The sequence below is a fragment of the Pelophylax lessonae genome (assembly GCF_965119305.1).
Source record: "Pelophylax lessonae genome assembly, chromosome: 13".
NCBI lineage: Eukaryota > Metazoa > Chordata > Amphibia > Anura > Ranidae > Pelophylax > Pelophylax lessonae.
In genome coordinates, this window is record NC_138780.1 from 66931830 (window position 1) to 66944533 (window position 12704).

General features: G+C 43.9%; 1 protein-coding gene across 1 annotated transcript in view; it reads right to left on the minus strand.

The window, feature by feature from the left end:
• Positions 1–11771, minus strand: part of SPINT1 (serine peptidase inhibitor, Kunitz type 1) — a 106143-nt gene extending 94372 nt beyond the window's left edge. The window contains exon 1 of the mRNA XM_082242592.1: positions 11281–11771. Coding sequence (XP_082098718.1) covers positions 11281–11680 — 400 coding nt within the window. The 5' untranslated portion in view covers positions 11681–11771. The remainder of the gene's footprint in view (positions 1–11280) is intronic.
• Positions 11772–12704: the final 933 nt, after the last annotated feature.

Genomic DNA, 12704 nt, shown 5'->3' on the forward strand with positions numbered 1-12704 from the left:
GGAGCTGGACATTCGGCACCAACAGGGAACTGCTACACAAGTAAAAAAACAAGCCACACGGAGTGAATTTTGCTTGGTGGATGGCCCTCACCACCCTTCCACCCAAAATTCCTTTGACTGAAAAAAAATCAAAGGCAGGTAAAAAATTTTAAGCCAAACAACGAAATTAGATGCAGACACTGTTTGGGTATTCTGACAGCTTGTACAGAGAGATATCAGAATACAATAGCCACAGCAAGAGATTCATCCATCCGTGCGCTTTAGCATTGAGAGAGGAATTGGTTAGATTTTATTTCTTTTTTTAAAACTATACCTCTTGCAGTCGAGTGCCCCCACTCTGAAAGAATGAGCACAGGGGGCACATTAAGACAGCAGCATTGTCAGTCTGGGAGGAGGGGGGTGTTATATGTACTAGTAGATTTAAATACACTAATAAACTGAAAGTATTAGTCAAATCACACAATATTAGCCAAATTCTGGTTAATACTTTATAAGCAATTACAGCAACCTTTTTTCCCCCTTTTACATAAATATATAAAAGCTGATCATTGTAAGTACCCCTGTAAATGTTAAATGGTTTGTCTCATCTCTAACAGATTCATTCTGCTGGAGAGCTTTTCTCATGGAAAAAACAAACAAAACAAGAAAATAAATAAAAAATCTAACTTACTGGCTGGATTGCAGACAAAAATAGAAGCAAAAAAAAAAACACCCCACTAATGTAGCAACCACATTTAGGAATTATAAGGCTGCAAAATAATACAAGTTTGCTTTTGTGTTTATCTCTTTTAGAAATTCATAGCAGTGTCGCCCTGACTGTAAAATAATCCATGATCAATTTATGTGCAGAATTCCTTCATGAAAAACTTATGTAGCACCCTACAGGGCAGGTGCTAGGTAAAAGTATAGTGGGCCTTGGCTGCCTAACAGCAGGGCCATGATTTCAGCTTGGCTGTCATGTCTCCCATGTGTGGTTACTGAGAGGATTCTCATTGGGCAGTGGAGGAAATCCAATCAGTGGCCCATTCAGGCTTGTATCTACCCCAGAAGGCAGATTCTGCCGCAGAGGATTCTGGGAGTGGGTATAAGTTTGAGGGGAATGCATGACGCAATGTCTTTGGTGGGAAGCAGAGTCCCGGGGGGGTGGAACTACAGCTGTCTCTCCTCCCGTCAGAAGGATTGGGTGTCTTGTGTGGCTACCCGAGTATCCAGAAGGGAGAGCTGAGCTGCAGAAAGGATCCAGTGTGCTGAGGACCAGTGGAGAAAGAGGGGTTCAGTTCCAGGAATGCCTTCCAAGGTCGTGAGTACTGGAGAACTGCCCCTGGGGTCTGCCTAGTGTGGAGGGGACCACTCCGGTGAAGGTCCCAGGGATCCTGGAGCCTGCAGGTGTAGAGGGAGTTGCCTGGTGGGAGGACCCTGCAGGTGTAGAGGGGGTTGCCTAGTGAGGGGGCCCTGAGGTGTGTGGGGGGCACCAGTGGTTGGGCCCTGAAGAGTCAGGTGTGCAGTGTTAAAGAGTTGCAGCAGTACAAGCAGTCACAAGGAGCTACCTCAGTCAGTGAAGGGCTGGAGGGAGTCATGTACAGGACTTTTGAGCTAGACAGAGTGTCAAGAGTCAAGGATCATTACAGTCCTGGATCTTCTGAGTTAAAATGGAAGTTTCAGCACTTTCAGCAGAACAGTATTTAAAGTGCCAGGAAGCATTGGTCGGCATTCAGCCGGCGTCAGGACAGCGCTAACGGGCATTTTTCTGTACAGTGTCCCAGTTAAACCTAGTTGAGCCAGAGGAGTATCCCACTCATTCCCTTCTCCCATCCCCATTATAAAATAAACAACACAAACCAAAGATGGCGGAATGGTCATTGTCTCAGTTCTCACACTTGGGTTTTCAACTTAAATGTGTTGGAAGTGTTTCCGGTAACAATGGCAGACCCACATCAGGCCCAATTCCTGGAAATATTGCTACACATAGAAATGATAAAAATGAATACCAAACGCTTCCTCGAATAGTGAATTTGTGTGTGAAACTTCAACTCAGTAAATTCATAGAAAAAACGCTGCTGGAAGAAGTCATGCATGAATTTATTGATCGAAGTTTCACACACAAATTACTATAAGGAGTGCTGGTATTCATTTTTATAATTTTTAGGCTTCTTACGAAGGTATTTATTCAAGGAATTTTGCACATAAAATTGATTGTTCACTGATTATTTTAGAGTCACAGCGAGTGATGCAATTAATTTATTGTAATGGAGTATATTACTCCTGACTTAAAGTGGTAGTAAAGTCAGAAGGTTTTTTATATATATATATATATATATATATATATATATATATATATATATATATATATATATATATATATATATATATATATATATATATATATATATATATATATATATATATATATATATATATATATATATCTTAATGCATTGAAAAAAAGCCTTCTGTGTGCAGCAGCCCCCCTAATACTTACCTGAGGTCCATCTAGACCCAGCGATATTGCAGGAGTGTCTTGGCTGCCCGGGACGCCTCATTGGCAGAGACAGCAGTGCAGCTCCATTGGCTCCAGTTGCGGTCAAAGTCAGCAAGCCAGCCAATGAGGAGAGAAAGGTGGCTTTGCCAGGCTGCAGCTCAGTGTCTGAATGGTCACATGGAGTTGCTGCTCAGCTTGGGTGCCTCCATAGCAAGTGGCTTACTGTGGGGGCACTCAGCAGGAGGGAGGGTCCAGGAGGGCCGAAGAGGGACCCGAGAAGCGGAGGAACACTATAGCAGCTAGAGATAGGGCACACTGCATTAAAGCCAACCTTTTTAAACTGTGCCAATAGCCAAAAAAATTGTTTTTGCCCATTCCTTATCTTCAGAGCTCAGCTATACGGTGTTCACAAAATCTGCATTACAGCTTAAAAAGGCGGTACATATTTTCGTGCGACCTATTCCAACTATGCACCTGGAAGTAAAGTATTTTTAGTATTTTAATACAGAAGTCCTTGCTGTTAAGGGTTTTTAGGGTACGCATGGCTTCAGATAGATCGGAGAGGTTATCTTGCATGCTTGTACTGTCAGTCATACTCCTTGACATTTTCCACAATTAAAATTGTGAAGAAGGAAAATGATAAAATGGTTTAAAACAATTTTTTACAAATAAATATCTGAGAAAAAAAAGTGTGGCGTGCATTTGTATTCAGCCCCCGTAAATCAACACTTTGTAGAACCACCTTTCCCTGAAATTACAGCTGCAAGTCTTTTTGGGTGTCTCTACCAGCTCTGCACAGCTAGAGTGACATTTTTGCCCATTTTGCAGTGCAAAATAGCTCAAGCTCTGTCAGATTGGATGGAGAGCATCTGTGAACAGCAATTTTCAAGTCTAGCCACAGATTCACAATTGGATTTAGGTCTAGACTTTGACTGGGCCAAACACATTATTATGCTTTGATCTAAATCATTCCATTGTAGCTCTGGCTGTACGTTTAGGATCATTGTCCTGCTGGAAGGTGAACCTCCGCCCCAGTCTCAAGTCTTTTGCAGACTCTAACAGGTTTTCTTCTAAGATTGCCCCGTATTTTGCTCCATCTATCTTCCCATCAGCTCTGACCAGCTTTCCTGTCCCTGCTGAAAAAAAAAAAAAAGCATCCCCACAACATGATGCTGCAACCACCAAGTTTCACGGTGGGGATGGGGTGTTCAAGGTGATGTGCAGCAGTCGTTTTCTGCCACACATAGCATTTTGCTTTTAGGCCAAAAAGTTCAATTTTGATCTCATCTGACCAGAACACCTTCCTCAACATGTTTGCTGTGTCCCCAAAAATGGCTTTTCCCAAATTGCAAACAGGAATTTTTATGGCTCTTTCAAAACAATGGCTTTCTTCTTGCCGCCAATCCATAAAGGCCAGATTTGTGGAATGCTCGATTAATAGTTGTCCTGTGGACAGATTCTCCCACCTGAGCTGTGGATCTCTGAAGCTCCCCAGAGTTACCATGGGCCTCTTGGCTGCTTCTCTGATTAATGCTCTTCTTGCCCGGCCTGTCAGATTAGGTGGACAGCTGTGTTTCGAAGGTTTGCAGTTGTGCCATACTCTTTCCTATTTTCAGGTAATGGAATGAACGGTGCTCCATGAAATGTTCAAAGCTTTGGATATTTTTTTTTTTTTTTTTTTTTTTAATAACCTAACCCTGCTTTAAACATCTTCACAACTTTATCCCCAACCTGTCTGTTGTGTTCCTTGGCCTTTATGATGCCGTTTGCTCACTAAGGTTTTCTAACAAACCTCTGAGGGCTTCACAGGACAGTTGTATTTATACTGAGATTAAATTAAACACAGGTGGACTCCCATTTACCAAATTCAGTGATTTCTGAAAGCAATTGGTTCCACTGGATTTTAGTTAGGGGTATCAGAGTAAAGGGGGCTGAGTACAAAATGCACGCCACACTTGATAATGCTTTTTTAAAAAAATGTTTAAAGACTTTATCATTTTCCTTCCATTTCACAATTATGTGCCACTTTATGTTGGTCTATCACATAATTCCCAATAAAATACATTTACGTTTTTGGTTGCAACATGACAAAAAGGTGTAAAATTTCAAGGGGTATGAATACTTTTAAAGGCACTGTATATGGTTGTCGTGGAGCTCAATTTGCTGCCTCTGGCTTTGGGTTAGGTATTGAATGCAATTTTCCTGTTGGGAGATATTATTATGGTTCCTTGCCCAGATCTAGATAGACTACATGGGGTACCCTGGGGTACATCCGACTTAGCACAATGAGCCTCTACCTTTGCTCTGACAGATGTTTGGAGGCACTTACACTCAGATACCAAAGAATTTACATGTCACTCAGCCAACTTTAAGACCCTGTGGAGGTGGGACCTGGCTTTTGCCTCCTCCACCACTCACCGTTGGGTCACAGAGGCACATATACTCCTGTCTGATCATGCACCACTGTTTAAACATTTCCCTTTCTAACCCTTCTGGTTCTAGGTTGTGGCGTCTCCCCAGATTCTGGGCAATGGACAATCGTTTACCAGAGCTGCTCACCGCATCCCTCTGTAATTATTGGGTTGTGAATGGAGACTCAGCGTCTCCTTTAGTGCTGTGGAACTCCTTTTAAGCATGGGTCAGGGGTGAATAGATCTCACGTTATTTCAGCACTTTCCCTTATGAATGTAGACGCAAAGATTTTAGCGAAGATCTTGGCTGGCCGTTGCTCAACTGCGACTGAAGATTTGATCCATGTCAATCAAGACAGGGTCAATGCCAACTGACAACATACGCCACCTTTTTCTCTCTTTACCGGGTCTATTTATGGGAAGTTTTGTGACTCAGGAACATAATTGCCCTCAGGTACCCTGCCATCTTACTCCCAAATGTCTCACAGGTTTTGTTTGCCGGGCTGGATGTTGTTCCGGTACTCCCAGTTGCGCCATGCTGTTAGGTCTCAGCTCTTGCAGTTCTCCCTCCAAGCTGATCCCATTGAGGAACTATTGGCCTTTGGTGATTAAGATAAATCTCCCTCAACCCTTTATGGTGCTCTCCACTGTGTTGACACCCCTAAGATAGAAAAACTGTGGGAGTTGTGGAATGGAGCAGGGCCCTAGGTTTTGTAGTTTCCTCCAAGGATAAATTCATTCAAGTTAAGTACACTCACCGGGTGTACTATACCCCCTCCATGCTCCATAGAATGTTTCCAGCTCGGGACCCCCCCTGTCCCCATTGTAGACCTCAACCGGGATCCTATTTACATATGTTTTGGTAGTGTCCTTCTATTGTGTATTTACTATACCAAAAAAGATTCTGATGAAATGGTCATCCTCAACGCAACCTGAAGTGTCCCCGTGGGAGGCTATGGTGAATGCTGCTCTTCCGCTATATAAAACATGAATAGGCGATGCCTCTTAAAGTTTGACAAGGAATGGTCCCCCTGGACCCTGACCTGCGGCAGTCCACCTATGTTCTCCTCTGAGTGAGGGGTCTGGTACTAGATGGGTGTGTTCTTACCATTAACCCTTTCCTTTCTCCTCCCTGGTTGTTTGTTTGTCTCCTGCCCCCCTCCCTCCCCTTTACCCCCACCATATGCTCCTGGGTACAAAATGTCTTTCCTTCCTTTAAAGGGGGGGGGGGGGTCATTTCTGGTAATTATGTGTGTATCCTGCCCATGATTTGCTATGCCTAATCTACAAATGCCGCTAACCTGCACTTTAATGGATTTAAAATGCTTCAGATAACAATTTTCTGCATATACATTCCTTTGTTTTGGGCTGTAGACCATGCTTCCTGTGATCTGATATGCTGTACTGCTATTGACTAAAATAAATCACCATTTTTTTTTACAAAAAAATTTAAAGATTTTTTAAATTAAGGTCCAATTATGTTCTTTTTTAATAAAGTGTAGAGCAGTAAAGTAACATTTTTGCCCATGACGCCATTAAAAGGGACCCCATCATGTCTCTACAGCTCTTCATTGGCCAATTTCTCTGGCAGAACATAGTAGTGACGTGGGGAAGGGAGCGGTATGCAGTGGAGGACAAAGGCATATAACATCCCGGAAGTGTAGAATGCCGAGGTGGCTTGGAGAGGCAATAAAAAACAGGCCACCGGGGAGTCTACTCTAGCAGGGAAGTAAAAACTTTTTAAGATCCAGAGACCCGTGAGGGAGAATCTCATCAAACGGGACCGACTGAAATAAAAATGAGACAAACAGAGGCACCAGCCCTTTACAATTACATAGTTGGTAAGCCTGGGAAAAAAAAAAAAAAAACCCCCACACACACACCAGACCATCCAATTCAACCTGTGGTGTGTGAGTTCGCTTGTGTTCATGTCAACAGTACATTGTATATCCCTGTATGTTATAATCGTTAAGGTGCCTATCAAATTGTTTTTCTGAACTAAACAATTGACGCTCCCTGCTGAAACCACTGCTTGTGGAAGAGAATTCCACATCCTTACTGCTCTTGAAAAAGTTTATTAAAAATCTTCATCCGATCTTCTCCGCTCCGGTCTTCTCCACTCTGCTCTTTTGCTGTCCAATCTTCTGCTCTTTTGCTGTCCAATATTCTTCCTCCGGTCCTCCTCCGACGATGTCTCCGGTGATTATGCCGGTCTCTGGAGCTTAATATATAGCCATTAGGGGCGTGGCCGCCTGATGACGTCATCGGGAGACCCGCCCCCTTATGTCACAGATGGCGTCGTCTGTTGCATAAGGGGGCGGGGCCTCCCGGTGACGTCATCGGGCGGCCACGCCCCTAATGACTATATATTAAGCTGCAGAGACCGGAGACCGCCATAATCACCGGAGACATCGTCGGAGGACTGGAGGAAGAAGAAGAGCCAAGAGCAAAAGAGCAGAAGATTGTGCATGGGGCCTTAATGTTGCTGTAGGCCTCCTGGCAGCCTCCCTGACCAGTTTTCTTCTCGTCCTTTCATCAATTTTAGAGGGACGTCCAGTTCTTAGTAATGTCATTGTTGTGCTATATTTTATCCACTTGATGAGAACTGTCTTCACTGTGTTCCATGGTATAGCTAATAACCAGTGTTGGGGGTAACAAGTTACAAAGTAACGGATTACAGTAACTACATTACTTTGGTAACGAAGTAAAGTAACTACTAGTTACAATACTAATATTGGTAACTACACTACTTTACTAGGCTATAGGAACGCGCTTTCCTGTGTTTCCCAAGCCGTGCGATACAATCGTTATTTCGAAGAATAGAGAGGGATGAAGTTTATGACTTTTTGTTGCACTTTATGTTTTATTCTGTTTTTTTCAGGTTTTGTTCTCATGTTTCCCAAAGCCTGTGTTTATACAATAAACTCTATGCAGAAAGAGTGTCATGTATCTTCTTCTACACGGTCAATTAGGAAAGAGGAAAGTAAAATAATAAGTAGTGAAGTTACTTTTCAAATGCAGTAACTAGTAAAGTAATCTCATTACAATTTACAGAAGTAACTAGTTACATTTTTTGAGTAAACTACCCCAACACTGCTAATAACCTTGGAAATTATTTTGTACAGTACCCTTCTCCTGACTGATAACTAGGAGATCCCTCTGATTACTTTGGAAGCTCTCTGTGGACCATGGCTTTTGCTGTAGGATGTGACAAAATAAAAAATGTCAGGACAGATCTACAGCTGAACTTTATTTGGGGTTAATCAGAGGCACTCTAAGCCCCCGTTCACATGCAGGCGACGCTACCTCGCACCGCGACCTCGGAGCGGCCGCCACGGACTTCATAGCATTGAAGTCTATGGCGGTCGCCTCCTGGTCGCCCCAAAGAAGCTCCGGACCCTTTTTCTAAGTCGGAGCGACTTGTGTCGCTCCTATTAGAACGGGTCCGCAGCTTCCCTATGGGAGGCGACCTACGGTGACCTGTGAGGCGAACAGGTCGCCTCACAGGTCGCCCTAGTGTGAAGCGGGGCTTAATGATGGCAGGTGTGTACTGACTGCTATTTACATGAGTTTGAATCTGATTGCTTAATTCAGATTACAGCTACATCCCCAGTTAGACGACGGTGTGCACACTTCTGCAACCACATTATTTTAGTTCTTTATTTTTACTCTCCCCCCCCCCCCAAAAAGATTTCATCAGATTGTTTTTAATTGAGTTGTACAGTTTATAGGTCAAATTAAAAAAGGCGGAAAAAGATCTGAAATGATTTATCTTTATCTAATTTTTCTACATCACAGAAACCTGACATTATAAACAGGGGTGTGTAGACTTTTTATAGCCACTTTACACCCCATTCCTCAATGGACATCAATATGGAGTGTGCCCCTGCTTCCTCAGACAAAAATATGGCGTGCCCCACCCCCCCATGGGTGTTCTTGTGGAGTGTCCCAACTTTTCTCCATTCCTCTAAAGACATTCATATAGAGTGAACTCCTGATTCCCCACAGACAAGAAAATTGAGTGCCCCAACCCCCATGGACATTATTATGGTGTGTCCCAACTTCCCCTCCTGCTTTGCCTGTTCTCTCATGAACAGTATGTGTGCCCCCCCCCCCCCCATTACAAAGGTGTTCAGAGCTCTGTGCAGGCGCCTCAGGTTCTTCCACACCAAGGGTCTTCCCCAAACTGTGCGCACAAGGTTGGACACACGTAAAAGTCCATGTATGTTGTAAAATCAACCATACCACTGGGCGGCACGGTGGTGTAGTGGTTAGCACTTCCACCTAGCAAGAGGGTCGCTGGTTTGAATCCCAACCACGACACTACCTGCCTGGAGTTTGCATGTTCTCCCTGTGCCTGTGTGGGTTTCCTCTGGGTACTCCGGTTTCATCCTACACTCCAAAGACATGCTGGTAGGTTAATTGGATCCTGTATAAAAAAAAAAAAAAATAAAAAATTGGCCCTACTATGTATGAATGTGAGTTAGGGACCTTAGATTGTACGCTCCTTGAGGGCAGGGACTGATGTGAATGTACAATGTATATGTAAAGCGCTGCGTAAATTGACAGTGCTATATAAGTACCTGAAATAAATATAAATAAAGTAGAAACCCCAGAACTTATTTAGAGGGTTAATCTACGTTTGGCCATATAGTGTAAATGTGATGGTCGGTTGACCACATACTTTTGGCCATATAATAGATCACGGCACTTCTGAAAAGTATACACAACAATTATCCGAGTGGATTCCAGTCTGTGGACATAAAGGACACAAACACTGGAGAGGGTCTAACCTTGCGAGAAAATTCCAGAAAAGAAACCAAGTGCAAACAACATTAACTAACCCCTACAGGATTCCATGCAGACATGGATGTGAAACTTCTCATTTAGTAACCAAGAAAAAAAAAAAAAAGGGAAGAAGATTTAGAGACAATTATAACCTGGTTGACAGATTTCAATTTAAATATGATTTTTTTTTTCTCAATTTTGAAAAATAAAACATTTAGGAGTTAGAGTGAAGGGTTAATTGAAAGTCCAAGGTGAATAGACTGCATCTAATAGAAGAGTTCAGTTCTTGGTGGAGTTAGGAGACAAATACATATACAGTTGCTGGACTTAAAGCTCAGAAGATACGAGTGTAAGCCCCATTCTCATCGCTGCCATTTGACAGCTCTGTAAAACCTGCATTCAGAGAGAAGCACACTGGAATAACTTTATTTGTATGTGCGCAACGTCATTCTAGAACAAATGAATATTCTAACCACTAGAAAGTAGTTACGCAAATGACTGCGAATGACTCACCAGAGAGAACTTTAATGCTGGATTTTTCAGCCAACTTCTGGCAGAAAGATTCAGCATAAGTGAGATGATTGTCTTACACCTGTGTGCATTAAGCTTTAATGTGGAGATTTCTGCCGCAAACAACGCAATTTATTCATTTATTTAGAGCGGGGGGTCTCTAAATCAAATCCAGCCCACTGCAAGATTTTATCATCCCTCTGATGTAAGGGGGCTTTGATGGGGTCACTGGTGTAAGGGGGCTCTGATGGCCGGTTCACACCTGAAATCGCACAGGAAAGCGGTCTGCGTTCCTATGCAATTTCATTGCCACTCAGTGCAGTGCGATTTTCAGCCCATTCATTTGAATGCACAACTCTTCAAAGACACTGCACCGCATTACACGGTATTGCGGTACCATGCAATGCGGTGCAGGCATATAGACTGCATTTGCGATTCGCTATTGGGGTATCGGTGGGATACTAACATCCACAGTAGAATGCACACCCCATGCGTTATGAATGCAGATTTCCCACCACATTCTGTTGTGAATGACCCCCAAGGTTTATGTGGAATTTGCTTTGTTTACTGAAGTTTTCTGTTTTTGTTTTGTTTGTTTTGTTTAGAAGTGGAATACAAAAAACCTCCAAGTAAAACATATTTACATTTGATAAAACTGATTTTGTTTTCAGCCCAGGAACATTAGTAATATGAAAATGTGGCCCTTGTGCGGAGAAGTTTGGAGGCAGACAATTTAGAGAATAGGGAAGGTAATTGGTTGGAGGTTTATCATTGTGACCCTGATAGAATAAGGACAGCGCTTCCATACATATAGATAGAATAAGGACAGCGCTTCCATACATATAGATAGAATAAGGACAGCGCTTCCATACATATAGATAGAATAAGGACAGCGCTTCCATACATATAGATAGAATAAGGACAGCGCTTCCATACATATAGATAGAATAAGGACAGCGCTTCCATACATATAGATAGAATAAGGACAGCGCTTCCATACATATAGATAGAATAAGGACAGCGCTTCCATACATATAGATAGAATAAGGACAGCGCTTCCATACATATAGATAGAATACAGCAACCACTCACCTTCCATCCCTTCCCATCGCTGTAAATACTTGCTGCTGACATCCAATAGGACGTAACTGAGGAATCCCTCCTTCCTGGCCAGCTTACAGACAAACTCCTGCTTGTAGATGCAGTTCAGCAAGAAACAAGACTGAATGAGGTCATCCTGATTGGGTGCCAGCTCCACCAGAGCCAGGTTACATCCAGCAGTCCTACAGCAAGCTTCCATACAGTCCCTGGCCCTGTCCAGGTGTGGGGAGGAAAGGAAAGTCGCCCCATCGCTCACAGAATCATTCAGCTCCAGCACAAAGTTGGGCTTTCCCTTGGTGAAATTATCCAAGCAGGCCTGGCCAACATGTAACTCAGACAGTCCAACTTGCAGAGCTCCTAGGAGAGCAGCAATCAGGCACAGGCTGTACATTCTTCTGCTAGAACAGGAGGTCTCTGAACACTGGGGATGGTGGCCTCTCAGGTCCTTTGGAGACCAGCAATCGCTATAGAGGATCCCTGTGTCCCTACAGAGGATCCCTGTGTCCCTATAGAGGATCCCTGTGTCCCTACAGAGGATCCCTGTGTCCCTATAGAGGATCCCTGTGTCCCTATAGAGGATCCCTGTGTCCCTACAGAGGATCCCTGTGTCCCTATAGAGGATCCCTGTGTCCCTACAGAGGATCCCTGTGTCCCTACAGAGGATCCCTGTGTCCCTACAGAGGATCCCTGTGTCCCTATCCCCCTACAGAAAAGCTCCAATCCCTGATCCCTATACAGGAGCCCTAAGCCTTGATCACTATAGAGGATCCTTGGGTTCCAATCACTTAAGTGGACGAATCCCTACAGAAAAGCCCTCAACTCTGATCCCCTACAGAGAAGTTCTGAGCCCTGATCACTAGAAGAGGATCCCCGATTCCTGTATCCCCGATTCCTCTACTGAGGGTCCCGGAGCCTCAATCCCATCATCAGACAGATATATAGAAGTTCGGTGAGAAGTTGTAGAAGGATCTATGGGATCTCTGGTACTCAGCACTTCAGCAGTAATCCCACATCGGTATGGATCGGGTGGATCTGTCCCTTTGTTGACCCCCGGATCTCCGATCACTGATGGTCCTCTTAGTGCTCCCCGGAGTCAGCAGTCCTCTCAGTCCTTCGCAGGTTTCACATGAAACTAAAATGGGAGTTCCCGATCGCCTGGTATCCACCTTTAACCCTTCAAGCACCAGCCAGGTGCGGCAATACCTGGAGCTGCTGGCCAAGGAGGAGCCCGGAGCGGGAGGAAGTGAAATGGAACACCTGATCCCCCTCCCCCTCCCCAGACTTGAGTCATAGAGGAGGAAGGAAGGTGTGGAGGAGAGGAGAGCGGTCAGTTGACTAAGCAGCTCTTTCACTTGTATACAGAGCGTCACCTGAGAGATGGGTGACGTCATCCTGAGAAGGAACTGACTGGAACC